The 21,437-nt window shown below is 43.8% G+C and overlaps 1 protein-coding gene across 1 annotated transcript in view; it reads left to right on the forward strand.

The window, feature by feature from the left end:
- tpx2 (TPX2 microtubule nucleation factor) overlaps positions 1 to 21,437 on the forward strand; it is a 58,362-nt gene that overhangs the window by 13,038 nt on the left and 23,887 nt on the right. The window contains exons 3-8 of the mRNA XM_068048036.1: positions 604 to 706; positions 1,342 to 1,455; positions 2,151 to 2,243; positions 4,049 to 4,185; positions 6,797 to 6,954; positions 13,915 to 14,092. Coding sequence (XP_067904137.1) covers positions 604 to 706; positions 1,342 to 1,455; positions 2,151 to 2,243; positions 4,049 to 4,185; positions 6,797 to 6,954; positions 13,915 to 14,092 — 783 coding nt within the window. The remainder of the gene's footprint in view (positions 1 to 603; positions 707 to 1,341; positions 1,456 to 2,150; positions 2,244 to 4,048; positions 4,186 to 6,796; positions 6,955 to 13,914; positions 14,093 to 21,437) is intronic.

The raw sequence follows: 21,437 nt of genomic DNA on the forward strand, positions 1-21,437 counted from the left end.
CAGACACCTCTTCCTACCTCCCTCTGGACCATGACCCCAAAACCGAACATCAAGCCACCATCAAAAGGACTGTCACTGACCTCATCTCCTCTGGAGATCTTTCCTCTACGGCTTCCAACCTCATAGTCCCACAACCCCGGACAGCCCGCTTCTATCTCCTTCTCAAAATCCACAAACGGGACTGTCCCGGCAGACCCATTGTGTCAGCCTGCTCCTGCCCCACTGAACTTATTTCTTCCTATCTAGACTCTCTCTTTTCTCCGCTGGTCCAGTCTCTTCCCACCTACATCCGCAGTTCCGAAGAAGGGTCATTGACCCGAAACGTTAACTCTGCTTCTCTTTCCACAGATGCTGCCAGACCTGCTGAGTGATTCCAGCATTTCTTGTTTTTGTTTCAGATTTCCAGCATCCGCAGTATTTTGCTTTTACTTATATAATAGATTGTACTGAATCTGTATCGTGTAGTTAGAATTGTGCAATCTTGGGTTCTTCAATTATTGTAGAATATATCTGACTTAAACTGCTGCTCATGTGGGAAATAACATTTAAATATATTTGCTAAGTTTTTTGTGGTATTCAGAACTGTTTACTTTTTTCCTCCAGAAGACACTGCTAACAGGCCACCACAGAATTTGGTAGCCTCTCTGGAAGCATGGAGGGACAAGTCAAACAAAACTGTTCCTAGCAAAGCTGTGCCGCTGAGGAGGCAAGTAATAAATGTGGCTTCGGGAATATAGCTGCTCCCAGTTCTTGAAGAAAAGGTGTAGCTGCTAAATGAAGGTCCCCACTGTTGAGTTGGTTGCTTTCAGCTGGGATGACATTGGTGCTAAGTTGAGACTAGGAGTGGAGTGCCACAGAGGCCAGTGAGTCTTTATACCCCATTAATGACTTTGATATGGGAGCCAAATATGAGCTTGTTAAATTTGCCCTAAAATAGTGTTTAGACACAGACAACAGAAGGTTTACACTGAGTCTACCTAAACCATATGGATTACAGCAGTTCAAGAAGGTGGCTTATCACCAGCTTCTTGAGGGCAATTATGGATGGGCAGTAAATGCTGGCCTTGCCAGTGACACTCTTATCCCAAGAACTCTTTTTTTTTTTAACAAGAGGAGCGACTTGGCAAGTGAATTTCCACATGAATTGTAAAGTATTGCTGTTGTAAGTATATGGGAATGAATGCAAAGATTTCGAAAGAAGGTTGGGAGTAGTAATTCATTCAATATCCGGACAATGCGTTGAAATGTGTAAATATTGTCAGGGCAAAGTTTATTTGACTTGTAGCATTACGCTATCATGTGGCTCCCAACAGAACTTGTCTAAATTCTAATTTTCTCTAGATCGACCCGTAGATCATCTGAACAATTAAGAAAACAGTTGGACAAAGTTCGAGCTGTAAGGAGATCTCAGGATCTGGAATCTTCAGAGCCTCCAGTTAACAAAAAAGCTAGACTGTAAGCTGCTTTGTTTAAACTTGCTTTCTTTTCCAGATTTTGTACATGTTTCACGAGGGGAGGGAGGGTATGTGGCCTGTTCCCAGACCACTGGCAATTCTACTCCAACCTGAGTAATCCAAAGTCATTGTCATATTTCCCTTATTTTCTACTTCCCTTCCCTGAAAATGCAATAGTTCAAATGTCAGGAATGCTTATGGGGGAGCAGCAAGTTTCCAAGCTAGTATCCTTTGATTCTGCCCGGGGTTTCGAAACCACCACTTTTTTAATAAGATCTTAATTATTGCTGGCTCCTTGTTCTTTGTGCATGGGCTGTTGAATGGCCATGGCACGATGTTGCTCCTTGATGTTGAACTTAAGTGAGCTTCTGGCAAATTTTAAAAGAAAGGTACATAGTTTGCTTGCTATAGTTGTTGCCTGGCCAGTATTGCAATCAAAACTCTTGCCATTGCAAAATGGGGTTGGCTTTGTTTGAACCCACACCATCAATTTGTTCTGCTTTGTGGTTTCTAAACCTTGATGTAAAGTTGAGCTGATTAGATGTAATTTGCTTGGTGGCAATTAAACTTGATGTATTGGACTTACAAATGTACCGAACCATCAACTTTCTGGTTTGAGCTGCATTACTGGAGAGTATCTACTCTCCTGCTCAGCATAGATAATTTTAAAAAAAATGTTCCTTGTACTAAATTTAGGGTTTCGACTGGGAAACGCTCTGGGGGTACAGCAGGTAGTTTAACTCGGACCCACACCAAATTGACCTTGCCTGGCACACCCACAGTTCTCAAGTAAGTATTTCTAAAGTTACAAAAGGATTAACTGTTTTTCCAAGTGATCTTGCTACTTGATTTTTTTTTTTTTGATACAACTATTAATGCATGCTGTGGAGAAGTTTGATTTTAGCTTATGCTCTGTTTTATGAAACTCTATTTAATACAATCCCGAATTTCAATTTTGTACTTCAGTAACCTGAAATCCTTGGCATCGGGTAACAATGTGTCAGTTTGGTCCCTTTAGTCGATGTGCTAGTTTCCTGTTCTAATACATAGAGCAGCCTGGCGCCATATATAGCTGTATTAGTCTTTTCCAGTGGGTACCATAAAATTTCCCAAGTTAGCCTATTTAATGGTGGGCACAGTTCTGAGACTTTTTCTGTACACCTGTGTCTTCCTTGATGTGTCGTTTTACTTCTCTTCGTTGGGGCTTATTCCTGTTTCTAAATGCATTACACAGTTGAAAAATAGCTTTTTATTCTCCCACCCCCCCCCCCCCCCCCCCCCCACCCCAGCTGAACATTTGTGCTTTAGATTATCCTCTCCAATTCCTTATTTCCTTCAGCCTGCAGATGTAAGTAGTAGTTTTGAGATTGTGTCTCGACAATGGTAAATAACTAGAGGCCATGGATTCAAAATATTAAGATTTGAGAGGGGAGATCAGAGGTTATTTCACTTTATCAGGATCAGATCTGGAACATTATCTGGAAAAAGTGTTGAAAGCTGATTTCATAAATTTTAAGGGAGGTGGACAGGTAGTTCAAGATGGTAACTTGCAGGGTTATGGGCAAAGAGATTTAGGTTGATGTATGAGTGGTCTTTCAAAGAGCCAGCACAGGACAGTGGACTGAATGGCCACCTTCTGTGCTGCAAGTTTGTATGATTTTTATTTTTATGAAGTATCTTGAGCTAGAAGGGGGTTACTTTTTTTTGCTTTCTGTAAAAGTCTGATTGGTAAACTAGTTTACTCGTTGCCATTGCAGACAGATAATTCATCTGAGAATGTTCATTCAAGACAGATGGCTTGCAGAAGACTGTAATTAAGCCACTTTTCACCCTGAATGAATGACTGGGGTGAGGAGGTCAGACAAGAACCCCGAGTGCTACTCCATTTCCTTCCTCCAACCCTAACTTTATCTGTTAGTTAGCATCGACTGCAAACTCGGGCCAGGCAATTGTGTCATTCCACTGTCTTGGGTGCCATTCGGAGTAGTCATGTTGGCTCAGTCATGTTCGCTTGTGTGACTTAGAGTTGTTCACTCTTTACGTTTTATACTAGTTGCTTTTAGTTTACTTAAAATGTCTTTATGCTCTTATTGGTCCGGTAGGTCTTCCTTTTGAAATTTTGTTTGTATTCAAAGTGAAGATCTGTTGGAGCAGGGTCTGGGAGCTTGATGAGCCCAAGTATTTTAAGGGTATGTTGCCCCCAGAGGTATTTTCTACCACTCCTGCTCTACATTCAATGTGAAGCTGGATAAATAAATGAGAAATAGGATATGTAGATTGGGCAAAATGTAAGAAGGTGGGAGGAAGCTAGTGTGGAGTGCAAATGCCAGTATGACCCTGTTTTGCTGAATGACCTGTGTCATAAATTCCATGTAATTTCTTCCTCCCCACCCCAAATGGTGGCAGTCATCTTGTGACAGGTTTGAATTTTTACTTTTATTCAATGAGCAATGTTCTCCTTTCAATCTTCAATTCGTGCAATGTAAAGACTGCAAAGTATGTAAAGATGCACACCTTTGTTTAGAAAATGAATGGCTGGAAGCTGAGAATTTATTGAAGATTATAAATTTAGATTCGTCTTTGTTTCCCTATAGGCGGAAGCAGCATATGGGTTCAAAGGGAAAAAGCACAGTAGAGTTGGAGATGGAAAAGATTGCTCAATTTCAGAAGGAAATGGCAGAACAGAGGAAACTTAATGAGGAATCACTGAAGCTGGCCATATCTGGTGCAGGTATATCAATGGAACTGAGATTAGGAGAAGAATTTTCTGTTCTTCCTTCTGAACCTTGGGTAAAGTTCCTCACATGCCCAAGTTGGTCACTGCAGATATTTGAACCCTGATGCTACATGTTGTCTGGATATGACTAGTTATAATCATCACAGCTGACCCTCTTTGTGCAGCTTTTATAGCAGGCCCACGAATGGAAGCACCATCTTTCCCCCTTGCTAATAGAAAAATGTCAATTGTAGCAATCCTCCTGAGATTAGGTGACTCACCACAAACCATGAACCTAACATGAGACTTCCTGGCTCCTATATCTGTGCACTGGTTTTATTAACTGGGAAAGCTGGAAGCTGAATTGGAGTTGCAGGCTACTTAGTTTGGTTAATAGGAGTGAATAATCCAGAAAACATTTTTTTTGTACTCTTTAAATGTTGTATTGATGAATTAAACATTTTGGTAGAGTTTAGCTCTGGGCACAAATAACACTCAATTGTGCTAGTTTTCTGAATTGGCTATTGTGGTTCAAGTTTCCACATACTTATTTACATAATCACAAATGTAAAATTGCTAGTGAGCCAATGCATTCAGGCAGTATGTTAGAATGTTTTTGCATTAAACATTCTTTGATAAAATTGCACTAAGTTACCACTTATTAATACAGCTGCAAATGGGTTTTTCACAAAATGAGCATTTTTATTAAGTATCTCATCCAATACCTGTGAGTAACTGGGTTTTAAATAACAATGACTTTGAACAAAAAATACGGAAACATTTACCAACTTTATTTTGTGTAGAAGTCAGATTCTTGATCAATTAAATATTTAAAAGGTGCTTCTTATCCTCTGCCCAAAAGAACAGTTAATTTTTAAAGACAACTCAAAGGCCAGCAAACAGGCACAATCAGCAGATCTCAGCATGGTGATTTTATTCGATTGGAGGACACGTCTAGCACAATATCATTTTATACCAGTGCAAAAGATCATGAAAACTTGATTTACGTTGAATATTCACTTCAATTTTTTTTTCCTGCTTTGGGCAAATTGTGCGACTTTGTGGAAACTCTACCCCACTAACATGAATTAGGAGCAGGAGCCCCTCAAGTCTGCTCCACTATTCACTAAGATCATGGCTGATCTGTAACCTCAACTCCACATTCCTGCCTACCCCCAATAACCTTTCACCCCCTTGCTTGTCAGGGATCTATCTGCCTCTGCCGTAAAAATATTCAGACTCATGACACAAAAAAAAACTCATCTGTCTTAAATGGACAACCCCTTATTTTAAACAGTGACCCCCTAGTTCTAGATTCTCCCATAAGAGGAAACATCCTTTCCACATCCACCCTGTTTCAATCAAGTTGCCTCTTACTCTTCTAAACTCCAGCAGATACAAGCCTAGCCTGTCCATCATTTCCTCATAAGACAACCTGCCCATTCCAGGTATTAGTCTAGTAAATCTTCTCTGAACTGCTTCCAATGCATTTATATCCTTTCTTAAATAAGGAATCCAATAGTACTCCAGATGTGATCTCACCGATGCCCTGTATAGCTGAAGCATAATCTCCCACTTTTGTGTTCAATTCTCCTCATAATTAACAATACCATTCTATTAGCTTTCTGAATTATTTTCTCTAACCTTTTGTGATTCATGCGCTAGGACACCCAGATCGCTCTGCATCTGAGTTCTGCAATCCCTCACCATTTAGATAATATGCTGCTTTTTTATTCTTCCTGCCAAAATGGATAATTTCACATTTTCCCGCATTATACTCCATATGCCAGATCTTTGCCCACTCACTTAACCTATCTATATCCCTTTGTAGCCCCCTTATGTCCTCTTCACAACTTATTTTCCTACCTATCTTTGTGTCATCAGCAAATTTAGCAACCATACCTTCGGTACCTTCATCCAAGTCATTTAAATAAATTGTAAAATGCTGAGGCCCCAGAACTGATCCCTTCAGCAAACCACTCGTTACAATTTGCCAACCAGAAAATGGCTCATTTATGCCTACTCTTGACTGGTTTAATTCAAATTATTGGGTGATTTGAATTGGATGTAAAATAAAAAGCATTTTGCCATTTTAATACCATTGTAGGGTTATTGGAATGACATTTGAGCAACCTATTCCCTGAAATTACTATGTAACCAATGTACCCTTTTAGTTTTTTTAGCTGTGCCCAGCCGATTCACTTAAGTGCTTCAGCCCTTTTTAAAATTATTTTACTTGGCTGTGTGCATGATTTTGTTTTAAAGAGATGGCATTTGCATGACCTGCATGGGAGCTTTCGAGTTTAGAGGACACGAATGTAATGTAACAATTTCTTGCATACGTGCTGGTGGGACTGGACATTATACATCTCCTAAAACTGAAAAATGGGGGACCATCTAATGACTTTGGCTTTCTTCCCTATCAATAAAACCTTAATGCCAGCTTCTTCAACTGATTTTGGGGTATTAATTTTCAGTGTTTATCTTGACAAGACTTGTATGAAACAGACAAATTCCCAGACTACATTTTTTTAAAATGTTTAACTGCAGTAGCCAGTTTCCCTATACATAATGAAGAAGGTGACTGTTTGATGAAATAGCTTCAGCTTTGACCTATGCATTTCAGGTCAGAACAAGAAAAGGACACACATTCCACCCACAAAACCAATGGATATCAAATTTCATACAGATAAGCGCATTAAAGCACACAGTGAAAGCCAAGTGGACAAAGTGTACAAGGAAGTGGACTTCACTAGTGAACTGCGTAAACATCAGCAGTTCCCTGTGAGTATTTTGCAACTGTCACTAGATCTGTGGATTGTACCAAGTATTGTGACCTTAAAGTGGGAGCAAAATGTTTAAACTAATTCTTCTACCCCTTCCCTGCTTGTTGACAATATTTCCATATTAAAAGCAAAGTGACTCCTGACAATACAGTGGCCCGCTGACTGCGTAAAGTGCTCCAAGCTGCGCACATGCGCAGCTACATCTTGCCAGGACTAAGTGGCGCATGCGTGGGATGTGCACAGCGCCAATGTCATCCATCGCATATCGGTGCCTGGTCCATTTTCGCCCATGTGTGATTAAGCATCATCGGGTATCCAGCCCCTCTGCTGGGCTGGAGGAAATGGCTGAATGGGAGACTGAGGCTGGAGCTCTTTTTTTCACCATGCCCCCCCCCTTGGCAACTCACTCCAGACCTCGCGCTTCCTCCCCTCGGCCGCTCGCTTCAGCCCTTGCTGCTCACCCACGCCCCGGACCTTCTCTTTTCGTGCCACCCCGCTCTCAGAAGGCTCGCTGCCTGCTTTCCAGCCCCCCGCCCCCTCCAGCTGCTAATTCTAAGTCGCTCCGCTTCCCTCCTCTCGGCCACTCGCTCCTTCGTCACCCCCTGTGGCCCACTTGCAGGTGGTCGTGTTCGCATGTATTTGCTCCCCTTGTCCTTCTAGTTGGTAGAGGTCGCAGGTTTGGAAGATGCTGTCTATGCATCCTTGGTGTTGCTGCAGTGCATCTTGTAGATGGTACACACTGCGTGTCGGGGGTGGAGGGAGTGAATGTTTGTGAATGGAGTGCCAATTGAGCAGGCTGCTTTGTCCTGGATGGTGTCGAGCTTCTTGAGTGTTGCAGCTGCACCCATCCAGGCAAGTGCAGAGTATTCCGTCACACACTCTTGACTTGTGTCTTGTAGATGATGGACAGGCTTTGGGGAATCAGGAGGTGAGTTATTCGCCGCAGGATTCTTGGCCTCTCACCTGCTCCTGTAGCCAAGGTAGTTATATGGGTACTCCAGTTCAGTTTCTGGTCAATGATAACCCCATGGATGTTGATAGTGGGAGATTCAGCAATGGTAATGCTGTTGAATGTCAAGGAGATGGTTTATTCTTTTGTTGGAGATGGTCATTGCCTGGCCCTTGTGTGTCGCGAATGTTACTTGCCACTTATCAGCCCAAACCTGTATATTGTCCAGGTCTTGCTGCATTTCTGCACAGACTGCTTCAATATCTGAGGAGCTGTGAATGTTGCTGAACATTGTGCAATCATTGACCATCCCCACTTCTGACCTTATGATTGAAGGAAGGTCATTGATGAAGCAGCTGAAGATGGTTGGGCCTAGGACACTACCCTGAGGAACTCCTGCAGTGATGTCCTGGGACTGAGATGATTGACCTGCAACAGCCACAGCCATCTTTCTTTGTGCTAGGTATGACTCCAACCAGCGGAGAGGTTCCCCCCCTGATTCCCATTGACTCCAGTTTTGCTGGGGCTCCTTGATGCCATGCTCCATCAAATGCTGCCTTGATGTCAAGGGCAGTAACTCTCACCCCACCTCTGGCGTTTAGCTCTTCTGTCTATGTTTGAACCAAAACTGTAATGAGGTCAGTAGCTGACTGACCCTGGCGGAACCCAAACTGTTGCTGAGCAGGTTATTGTTAAGCAAGTACCACTTGAGAGCACTGTCTATGACCCCTTCAATCACTTTACTGATGCGAGTAGACCGATGGGGCAGTAATTGTCTGGGTTGGACTTGTCCTGCTTTTTGTGTACAGGACATACCTGGGGCAATTTTCCATATTGCTGGGTAGATGCCAGTCTTGTAGCTGTACTGGAACAGCTTGGTTAGGGGCATGGCAAGTTCTGGAGCACAGGTCTTCAGTACTATTGCTGGAATGTTGTCAGGGCCCATAACCTTTGTAGTATCCAGTGCATTCAGTCATTCCTTGATATCGTGCGGAATGAATCGAATTGGCTAAAGTCTTGCATCTGTAATGCTGGGGAGTTCAGGAGGAGGCCGAGATGGATCATCAAATCGGCACTTCTGGCTTAAGATTGTTGCAAATGCTTCAGCCTTATCTTTCGCACTGATGTGCTGAGCTCCCCATCATTGAGGATGGGGATATTTGTGGAACCATCTCCTCCAGTTAGTTGTTTAATTATCCACCACCATTCACGGCTGGATGTGGCAGGACTGCCAAGCTTAGATCTGATCTGTTGGTTATGGGATTGCTTAACTCTGTCTATCGCATGCTGCTTACGCATTTTGGCAAACAAGTAGTCCTAGGTTGTAGCTTCACCAGGTTGATACCTCATTTTGAGGTATGCCTGGTGCTGCTTCTGGCATGCCCTCCTGCACTCTTCTTTGAACCAGCGTTTGTCCCCCAGCTTGATCGTAATAATAGAGTGGGGTGATATGCTGGGCCATGAGGTTACCAATTGTGGTTGAGCACAATTGTGGTTGAGCACAATTCTGCTCATGGCCCACAGCGCCTCATGGATGCCCACTTTTGCATTGCTAGATCTGTTCGAGATCTATCCCATTTAACACAGTGGTAGTGCCACACAATACGACGGTGTCCTCAATGTGAAGGCAGGACTTTGTCTCCATAAGGACTGTGTGGTGGTCACTCCTACCAATACTGTCATGGACAGATGCATCTGCGGCAGGCAGATTGGTGAGGACGAGGTCAAGTATGTTTTTCCCTCTTGTTAATTCCCTCAACACCTGCCACAGACCCAGTCTAGGAGCTATGTCCTTTAGGGCTCGGTGAGTACAGTGGTGCAGTGGTTAGCACCGCAGCCTCACAGCTCCACTGACCTGGGTTCAGTTCTAGGTACTGCCTGAGTGGAGTTTGCATGTTCTCCCTGTGTCTGCGTTGGTTTCCGCCGGGTGCTCTGATTTCCTCCCACAGCCAAAGACTTGCAGGTTGTTAGGTAAATTGGCCATTGTAAATTGCCCCTCGTGTAGGTAGGTGGTAGGAGAATGGTGGGGATGTGGTAGGGAATATGGGATTAATGTAGGATTAGTATAAATGGGTGGTTGTTGATCAGCACACACTTGGTAGGCCAAAGGGCCTGTTTCAGTGCTGTATCTGGAAAATAAAAAATAAAAAAAAAAGTAGTGGTGCTACTGAGCCACTCGTCATGATGGACATTGCAGTCCCCCACTCAGAGTACATTCTGTCCCCTTGCCACCCTCAGTGCTTTCTCCAAGTGGTGATCTGGAGGAATACTGATTCATCAACTGAGGGAGGGCAGTAGTTGGTCATCAGCAGGAGGTTTCCTTGCCCATGTTTGACCTGATGCTATGAAACTTCATGGGGTCTGGAGTCAATGTTGAGGGCTCCCAGTGCAATTCCCTCCCGACTGTATACCACTGTGCTGCCATCTCTGCTGGGTCTGTCCTGCCAGTGGGACAGGACATACCTGGGAATGCTGATTACCACCTACCGTCTTCCCTCAGCTGATGAATCAGTACTCCTCCGTGTTGATCACCACTTGGAGATAGCACTGAGGGTGCTATCTGTGCAAGGGCACAGAATGTACTCCGGGTGGGGGACATCAATGTCCATCACTAAGAGTGGCTCAGCAGCACCACGACTGACTGAGCTGGCAGAGTCCTAAAGGACATAACTGCGAGACTGGGCCTGCAGCAGATGATGAGGGAACCAACAAGAGCGAAAAACACATTTGACCTCGTCCTCACCAATCTGCTTGCTGCAGATGCATCTGGGACATTGTCTGTTAGTCATACTCAGAATCATACCTATGTTTGACTGGTCTGTGGGATAGCTCTCTCAATTTTGGCATAAGACCCCAGATGTTAGAAAGGAGGACTGGGTGTGCCGTTGTCCTTTCCAGTGCCTAGGTTGATGCCGGGTGGTCTGTTGGGTTTCATTCTGTTTTATTGACTTTGTAGAGGTTAGATACAACTGAGTGGCTTGCTATTCAATGTCGGGTGGGGGTGGTGGGGAGCAAGTGACTGACCGACCGGAGAGTGGGGTGACGCAAGCGGGTAACAATTGGCCAGGGAAGTGATGAGGAGCAGGGAAGTCTGGAGTGAGTAGCCGGTGGGGAAGAGGGGGAGAAAGCGAGTTGCCGAGGGGGAAAAGCAGCCAGTGGGGCGGGAGTTAGTAGCTGCGTTCGGGTGAAATTGGTCCTAATCGGTCATATAAACCGCATAACTAATTGGCAGCATATTTTGTATCCTGTACAATTTTCTTCTCCGTTGATTGAGGTGCCAATTCACTATCTTCCAATGGAAATTCAATCTTAAAATTCCTTTTGTATTTAATAGGATTACTGGAATATTGAATGGATCTGAGGATTACAGTTAGTATCTTATAACTACATGGCATTTTACTGAGATTCCATTCAACTTAATGTAAGGTCAGTTTGCTAGGACAATCTAACCATAAGCATCTCCTGTGATAAATTGAGCAGCACCATCTTTAATCCTGTCCGCTGCCTGAATGTCGCAGACACTGACATTCCAGTTGAGCCTGCATTTGTGCATGTACAAGTACTGCACCACCTCGTGGTTGCATTGTCAGCAACCGCAGCCTATTAAAAGTCACTTGAGTGTTATAGATAGGTGGGGAAATGGTGTGGCTGGTTTCCACTGGTCACCTCCCAACTGATCACAAGTAGTGTTTTATTTTAAATTGTTTCAACTCCTATGTTTTGTTGTCCAAATAAACAGACAGTGATAGGTTTTCTTGTGAGTTTGAACAGAAGATTAAGTGATTATTATTTAATGTTTGTGACACCAGCCGCACACACTTATTTCTCATGCATGCTTAAGAAAGGATAGAAGGTAAAGGGTAAGAGGTATTGGGAGTTCAAGGTGTAAAAGTCTGCTGTTTTCAGGGAAAACCTATGGGATCCTCTTAGGTGAGTTTTAAAGTTGCACACCTGTTTGTTCATCTTGCCCTTGCTGGATTGCTAAAGACTCCTGGCAGACACCACTTCAGTTTGGAGATGGTGCTGGTATCTCAGTTCTATGTTCAATTTTCATAGGTGGAAGAGTTGTTCAAAAGACATTCTCTTACTTCTCTGCTGCAGTTGGTTGCCAACTTGTCTCAGCAGAGCTCCAATGTCTTGGCTGGAATTCATCTCTCATCTCTCTGTCAGCCTTGTGCTGGAATTAAATTTGATGTTCTCTGGCTGGAGATCCTAGACTGATCTTGATGTTTTGAACTTGAATGACTTCATTGTTCTCATAATTATCTATAAAGGTAAATTCATTGTTAGTTTTGCCCATGTGACTTGAGGCTTTTGGTTTTTGAGGGGCTGTACAATAACTTCCAATGGTAGCCCATTTTGATCGGGCTGTTCGCACTCTATTGTGGCAAGTGTAGCTGGAGACAGAGTCTGAGTGTCTTTGTTTCAGTTCATTTTGTGGATAGCTGACATCCATGTGTTTGTGTCATTTCAGTGTAGATGCAGTTAATGAGTATTAGCTCTGGGAAAACATGGATGTGTGTTTTAGTGCATGAGATGGTATTTGTCATGTCCTAGAGTTCGTCAGTCATTTACAGCACAGGAGGAGGACATTCTGCCCATCTAGTCTATGCTGGCTCTCCATGGAGCTATCTAGTCAGTCCAACATGGCCGCTTGATCCACGTAGCCCTGCAAGTCTATTTCCTTCAAGTGGCTGTTGCAACGTCGTCTTGAAGTCATTGTCTCCACTTCCACCACCCTTGTGGGCAGCGAGTTCCAGGTCACTTACCACTGTGTCCGCCAACTTGTTGAAGGCAATAATGTACCATCTTTTTAAAGTTTTAATTTTTTTCATAACTCTCCAGCTTATTTTTGTATTTACATCGCTACACTCACTAGGTGTGAAATAAGCTTGAGTTGCAATAACTCCTTCCTTGGGCTGCAATGTGGCTTTTCTCTTATTCAACCTGTTGATGCTTGGAGGTGCAATGCTACCATATTGAAGTTTTTGGAGAATCCTGCCCAGGGAGGTTCCTGATGGTGGTCATCCTCAAAGATGTTGACTAGCTTTGTGGTAATTCTTGTCTGGCTTTGGAATTATTTTCTTTTCTCATTTAGGGAAAGGATTTTCCACGGAAAATGACCTTTAGCTTTGTGTTGTGAATCAAAATTGCATATAATTTACAACACTTTTTTTCAACCCAGCTGGTCTGTGTTGGTGTTTGTACTCCATACTTTCCACCTTAGTACTTCATCTCACCTTATTAGCATTACCTTTTATTCCTTTCTCATGTACTTGGCTAGCTTTGCCTTAGCTACTCCTTGTGCTAGCAAATTCCCCTTGAGTGAAGAAGTGTTTCTTGAATTCTTCATTAGATTTATCAGTGACTAACTTGTGTTTATGACCCCTAGTTTTGGGCGCTCCCTTATGTGTAACCATTTTCACACAGCACGACCCTGTTGACCGAATAGCCTGTTTCTGTGCGGTAAAATAGCGAAACCCTTCACTGTTCAAATCCCACTCCAGAACTTGAGTGCAAAAATCAAGGTTGACGCTCCAGTGCAGTACTGAGGGTGTGCTCCACTGTCGGAGGTACCATCTTTCAGTTGAGACGTAAGACCGAGGTCATGTCTGCCCCCTCAGGTGGATCAAAGATCCCACGGCACTACTTCATAGAAGAGCAGGGGGTTATTTATTTATCTCTTCAACATCACAAAAAACAGATTTTCTGGTCATTGTCACATTACTGTTTGTGGGAGCTTGCTGTGTGCAAATTGGCCACCATGTTTCCTATATTACAATGATGACTACACATCAAAGGTCCTTCATTGGCTGTAAAGCGCTTTGGGATATCCAGTGGTCATGAAAGATGCTATATAAATGCGAGTGTGTCTGCTTTTTCGTCAATCCGGAAGCAAGCCAATTTGAAGTATTGGCAGCTAGTATTGAATGTTGCTTACATTTAATTTGCTGCATTTACAAAATATTTGTTATCTGTTTTTACTAATACTGACCACTTGCCATGCAGACACGTGGGCACAAAGGTACTACAGTACCGAAGCCATTCAATCTCTCATGTGGGACGAAGAGGAAGCATGAAGATACAGCTAGTCAAGAATATGTTTCTCTGGCGCAGCAGGTAGAGGCATTTCAATGTTGCACACCATCACGATATCAGCTGAGGAGCAACCATCGGGTGGAGGAAGGTAATCTGAAATTTCCTCTACTTTTAAACTGGTGAAAAAAAATCCTAAAATAACCAATCTTCACCCAGATATGTGGATTAATGTATCTCCTTGCATGGTTGAAATGATCTGAAAAAACAATGGTGGGTAGACTGTCCAGATTAAAATTTGATTCTCTGCGAGGTCAGCCTCTGATGGGAGGTCATACTGAGAGCTTATCAACTTCAGGTATTAGCCCAGGTTGTCTTGTGCATCAGGTTTAACAGCACAGCTTATTGAATTTTTTGAGGAGATAGAGTAGACAATGGTAATGCAGTTAATGTGATTTATCTAGATTTTTAAAAGGCCTTTGATAAGGTGTCCAAGTAATAAAGGTGCATGGAGAAATGTTAATACTGAGGAGGACTGCAACAAGGGGAGGCTGTGACTTGGTTGTAATCGAGGTGTGCAAAGGAAACCCAACCCGAACCCGACACATGCCGTCTTATCCCGTCGGGGTCAGGTCGGGTAGCAGGCCTTTACCCATGTACTGATGTAAAGGCCTGCCACCCGATCCCAACGGCTGCTGACGACATGTGTCTGGTTCGGGTCGGACATCAGGGTCCGGAATTCGGGCTCTAGTCTGGTTTCCTTTGCACACCTCTAATTGGTAATGTCATTGGGCTAGCAATCCAGAGGACCAGACAAATCTGGGGACATGGGTTCAAATCCCACCATGGCAGCTGGGGCAATTTAAATTCAATCAATGAATCTGGAATTTTTTTAAAAAAAAAGCTAGTCTCAGTAACAGTGACAGAGAAACATAGAAAATAGGAGCAGAGGTAGGTCATTCGGCCCTTCGAGCCTGCTCTGCCATTCATTATGACCATGGCTGATCATCCAACTCAGTAACATGTTCCTGATTTCTCCCCATATCCTTTGATTCCTTTAAACCCAAGAGCTATATCTAACTCCTTGAAAACATACAATGTTTTGGCCTCAGCTGCTTTCCGTGGTAGAGAATTCCACAGGCTCACCACACTCTGGGGTGAAGAAATTGCTTCTCATCTCAGTCCTGAATGGTTTACCCCGTATCCTTCAACTATGACCCCTGGTTCTGGACTCCCCCACCATCGGGAACATCCTTCCTGCATCTACCCTGTCGAGTCCTGTTAGAATTTTATAGGTTTCTATGAGATTCCCCCCCCACTCTTCTGAACTCCAGCGAATATAATCCTAACTGACTCAATCTCTCCTCATACGTCAGTCCCGCCATCCCAGGAATCAGTCTGGTAAACCTTCGCTGCACTCCCTCTATAGCAAGAACATCCTTCCTCAGATAAGGAGACTAAAACTGTGCACAATATTCCAGGTGTGGCCTCACCAAGGCCCTGCATAATTGCAGAAAAACATCCCTGCTCCTGTACTCTAGTCCTCTCGCTATGAAGGTCAACATACCATTTGCCTTTTTTTAACCACCTGTTGGTCCTGCATGCTTATCTTCGGTGACTGGTGTATGAGAACATGTGGGTCTCGTTGCATATTCTCCTCTGTTTATAGCCGTTCAGATGATCTGCCTTCCTGTTTTTGCCGCCAAAGTGGATAACCTCACATTTATCTACATTATACTGCATCTGTCATGTATTTGCCCACTCACTCAACTTGTCCAAATTACCCTGAAGCCTCGCCGCTCCTCACAACTCTCCCTCCCACCCAGTTCTGTCATCTGCAAATTTGGGGATATTGCATTTAGTTCCCTCATCTAAATCATTAATATTTGTTGTGAATAGCTGGGTTCCTAGCGCCGATCCCTGTGGTACCCCACTAGTCACTGCCTGCCATTCGGAAAAAGACCCATTTATCCCTTGGTTTCCCTGTCTGCCAACCAATTTTCTATCCATCGCAATACACTACCCCCCAATCCCATGCGCTTTAATTTTACACGCTAATCTCTTATGTGGGACTTTGTCGAAAGCTTCTGAAAGTCCAAATAAACCACATCCACTGGCTCCCCCTCATCAACTCTACGAATTACATCCTCGAAGAATTCTAGTAGATTTGTCAAGCATGATTTCCCTTTTGTAAATCCATGCTGACTGTCCAATTCTACCACTGTTTTCCAAGTGTTCTGCTATAAAATCTTTGATTCCCCACTACTGATGTCAGGCTGACTGGTCTATAATTCCCTGCTTTCTCTTGACCTCCCTTTTTAAATAGTGGGGTTACATTAGCTACCCTCCAATCTGTAGGAACTGTTCCAGAGTGTATAGAATCTTGCAAGATGACCACCAATGCATCCACTATTTCTAGGGCCACTTCCTTAAGTACTCTGATGTAGATTATCAGGCCCTGGGGATTTATCTGCCTTCAATCCCATCAATTTCCCCAACACCATTTTCCTACTCGTACTGCTTTCCTTCAGTTCCTCTCTCTAAACCCTGTGTTCCCCAACATTTCTGGTATGTTATTTGTGTCCTGCTTTGTGAAGACAGAACCAAAGTATGCATTTAGTTGGTCAGCCATTTCCTTGTTCCCCATAATAAATTCCTCTGTTTCTGACTGTAAGCGGCCTACATTTGTCTTCACTAATCTTTTTCTCTCCACATACTTATAGAAACTTTTAGTCCGTTTTTATGTTCCCCGCAAGCTTGCTCTCTTACTCTATTTTCCCCTTCTTAATCAATCCCTTGGTCCTCTTTTGCTGAATTCTAAACTGGTCCCAATCCTCAGGTCTGTTGTTTTTTCTGGTGAATTTATATGCCTCTTCCTTGAATCTAATTCTATCTCTAATTTCCCTTGTAAGCCATTGTTTGGCTACCTTTCCCGTTTTACTTCTGCGCCAGACAAGAATAAACCATTGTTGCAGTTCATCCATGCGCTCTTTGAATGTTTGCCATTGCCTTTTCACTGTCATCCCTTTTAAGTAACGTTTCCCAATCCATCATAGCCAACACGCACCTCATACCTTCGTAGTTTCCTTTATTAAGATTCAGGACCCTAGTTTAGATTTTTTTTTTAGATTAGAGATACAGCACTGAAACAGGCCCTTCGGCCCACCGAGTCTGTGCTGAACATCAACCACCCATTTATACTAATCCTACACTAATCCCATATTCCTACCAAACATCCCCACCTGTCCCTACATTTCCCTACCACCTACCTATACTAGTGACAATTTATAATGGCCAATTTACCTATCAACCTGCAAGTCTTTTGGCTTGTGGGAGGAAACCGGAGCACCTGGAGAAAACCCATGCAGACACGGGGAGAACTTGCAAACTCCACACAGGCAGTACCCGGCATCGAACCCGGGTCCCTGGAGCTGTGAGGCTGCGGTGCTAACCACTGCGCCACTATGCTGCCCTAGTCTCAGAATCAACTACGTCACTCTCCATCTTGATGAAGAATTCTAGCTTATTATGGTTACTCATCCCCAAGGGGTCTCTCACAACTAGATTGTTAATTATTCCCCTCTCATTACACAATACCCAGTCAAGGATGGCCTGTTCTCTTGGTTCCTTAACATATTGGTCCAGAAAACCATCCCGTATACACTCAGAATTCCTCCTCTACGGTATTGTGACTAATTTGATTTGTCCAATCTATATGCAGATATTCCTTTATCACATGTGCCCCTAATTTCCTGTTTAATGCCATTCCCAACATCACCGCTACAGTTTGGGGGTCTTTATATACAACTCCCACTAACTTTTCTTGTCCCTTTTTTAGTATTTCTCTGCTCTACCCATATAGATTCCACATTCAGAGCTAATATCTTTCCTCACCATTGCGTTAATTTCCTCTTTAACCAGCAATGCAACTCCACTGCCTTTTTGCTATTTTTTTTTTCTGCCTTCCTAAATACTGAATACTCCTGGATGTTCATTTCCCATCCCTGGTCACCTTGCAGCCAAAACTCCGTAATCCTGACTAATCATACCCGTTTACATCTATTTGCGCAATTAATTCATCCACTTTATTGCAAATGCTCTGCGCGTTAGGGCACAAAGCCTTCAGGCTTGTCTTTTTAACATTACTTGGCCTCTTCCCTCTACTTTTTCACTGTGGCCCTGTTTGATTCTGGCCCTGAATTTCTCTGCCCATCACCTTTTCTTCCCCTTACTGTCATTTGTGACGATGAAACCAATAAAAATGAACCCATCTGGTTCACTAATTCCCTTTTTAAGGAAGGAAGTCTGCCATCCTTGCCTGGTCTGGCCTACATGTGACTCCAGACCCACAGCAATGTGGTTGACTCTTAAATTCGCACTGAACTGGCCTAGCAAGCCACTCAGTTGTATCTAACTGCTACAAAGTCAATAAAACAGAATTAAACCAGACAGACCACCTGACATCGACCTGGGCACTGGAAATGACAATGGCACACCCAGTCCTCCTTACTAACATCTGGGGCTTTGTGCCAAAATTGGCACAGCTGTCCTGCAAACTAGTCAGGCAACAGCCTGATACAAGTCATACTCGCGGAGTCATATCTTACAGATACCACCATCCCATCCCTGGATTTGTCCTGTCCGACCGGCAGGACAGACTAACCAGAGGTGGTGGCACTGTGGTATAAGTCGGGAGGGAGTTGCCCTGTGAGTCCTCAGCATTGACTCCAGACCCCATGAAGTCTCAGCTTTAGGTCAAAAGTGGACACTGAAAACTCCTGCTGATTACCACCCACTGCTCCCCGCCTCGGCTGATTAATCATGTTGAACACCATTTGGAAAAAGCACGGAGGGTGTCAAGGACACAGAATGTACACTGGGTGGGAGACTTGAATGTTCATCACCAACAGTGGCTCAGTAGCACCACTACTGAACGAGCTGGCAGAGTACTGAAGGATGTAACTGCTAGGTTGGGTCTGCAACAGGTGGTGAGGGAGCCAACCAGAGGGAAAACCTTCTTGACCTTGTCCTTACCAATCTGCCTGTCGCAGATGCATCTGTCCATGATTGTTTTAGGAGTGACTGCCGCACAGCCCTCCATTGTGTTGTGTGGCATTACTGGTGTGCTAAATGGGATAGATTCCGAACAGATCTAGCAATTCAACTGGGCATTCATGAGGCTCTGGGCCATCAGCAGCAGAAGAATTGTATTCAACCACAATCAGTGACCTCGTGGCCTGACATTCCTCACTCAACCATTACCATTAGGCTGGGGGAACAGCCCTGGTTCAAAGAGTGCAGAAGCAGCATCAGGCATATGTAAAAATGAGTTATCAACCTGGTGAAGTTACAACATGGGATTAAGGTGTTAATGGACTGAAAACAGAACTGTTTCTACTGTACCTACCCACTGTCTTTTTTTCATGTTTGTGCTTGTGGCTGTTCAGTTTTCAGTCCATTAACACCCTGCCTGTACTAATGCTTTGTCTTTCAGCACACCATTAACATATTGCTTGCCTTTGCTCCATGACCTTCATGGTAGCTATCCAGTGAACTTGCCCTATCAATGCCTTCTCTTTTGTTATCTGTTGCCCCACCCCTACTTTACTTGCTTAAAAGCTTTTACATTTCTTATCTGCCAGTTCTGAAGAAGGGTCACTGACCTGAAATGTTAACTCTGCTTCTCTTTCCTCATGAATCTCCTCTGTACCCTCTCTGTAATGAGGTGACCAGAACTGCGCACAGTACTCAAGGTGTGGCCTCACTAGTGATTAATACAGTTGCAGCATAACCTCCCTGCTCTTGTATTCTATACCTCTGCTAATAAAGGAAAGGATTCCATATGCCGCCTTAATCATCTTATCGACCTGCGACATTGGGACCGGTTCTGGGAAAGGTGGGACCAGTACAAGCTGGATGGGTTGCATCTGGGCAGGACTGGAACTAATTACCTCAGGTGGGGGGGGGGGGGAGGGGGTCAGGGAGGGTTTAAACTAGAATGGCAGGGGGATGGGAATCTGAGCAGGGAGACAGAGGAGAGGGAAACAAGGATAGAAATGAAAGACAAAGGTAAAAAGCAAAAGTGGAAGGCAGAGAAAACAAGGGCAAGAAACGAATGGGGCCATAGTGCAAAATAAAGCTAAGATGACTAACAATAGTGAGAGTTCAAGGCCAAGATGTTCCTGTAAAAGTGAAGGGTAGGACCAACAAGTCCAGGGAACCCTGGATGTCAAGGAATATAGAAGATTGGATAAGGAATGAAAAGGAGGCCTATGGCAGATTCAAAGAGCAGAAAACAGTGGAGGCCCTAGAGGAGTAATAAAAAGTGTAGGGGGGTACTTTATATAAAAAAAAGTAATTAGAGAGCGAAGAGGGGATGTGAAAAAAACACTGGCGGGCAAGGTAAAGGAAAATCCCACGGCATTTTACAAGTATATTAAAGGCAAGAGGATAACTAGGGAAAGAGTAGGGCTCAGTAGGGACCAAAGTGGCAATCTGTGTGGGGAGGACATAGGTGAGGTTTTAAATGATTACTTTTCATCTGTGTTCACTATGGAGAAGGATGATGTAGGTGTAGATATCAGGGAGGGGGATTGTGATATACTTGAACATATTAGCTTTGAAAGGGAAGAAGTATTAGCTGTTTTCGTGGGCTTAAAAGTGGATAAATCCCCAGGCCCAGATCAGGTGTATCCCAGGCTGTTATGTGAGGCAAGGGAGGAGATAGCAGGGGCACTGACACAAATTTTCAAATCCTCTGTGGCCACAAGAGAGGTACCAGAGGACTGGAGCACAGTGAATGTGGTACCATTATTCAAGAAGGGTAGCCGGGATAAACCAGGTAATTACAGGCCGGTGAATCTAACATCGGTGGCAGGGAAACTATTGGAATAAATTCTGAGGGACAGGATTAATCTCCACTTGGAGAAGCAGGGACTTATCAGGAATAGTCAGCATGGCTTTGTCGGGTAGATCATGTCTAACAAACTTGATTGAATTTTTCGAGGAGGTGACTAGATGTGTAGATCGGGTTAAGGTAGTTGATGTAGTCTACATGGACTTCAGTAAGGCTTTTGATAAGGTCGCGCATGGGAGATTGATTTAAGAATGTAAGAGCCAATGGCATCCAGGGCAAATTGGATCCAAAATTGGCATAGTGGCAGGAGGCAGAGGGTGATGATCAAGGGTTGTTTTTGTGAGTGGAAGCCTGTGACCAGTGGTGTACTGCAGGGATCAATGCTGGGACTCTTGCTGTTTGTAGTGTACATTAATGATTTAGACATGAATATAGGAGGTATGATCAGTAAGTTCGCAGATGACATGAAAATTGGTGTCTTAAATAGTGAGGAGGAAAGCCTTCGAATGCAGGATGATATAGATGGACTGGTGAGATGGGTGGAGCAGTGGCAAATGGAATTTAATCCTGACGTGTGAGGTGATGCATTTTGGGAGGACTAACAAGGCAAGGGAATATACAATGGATGGTAGGACCCTAG

The sequence above is a fragment of the Heterodontus francisci genome, chromosome 16 (genome assembly GCF_036365525.1).
Source record: "Heterodontus francisci isolate sHetFra1 chromosome 16, sHetFra1.hap1, whole genome shotgun sequence".
NCBI lineage: Eukaryota > Metazoa > Chordata > Chondrichthyes > Heterodontiformes > Heterodontidae > Heterodontus > Heterodontus francisci.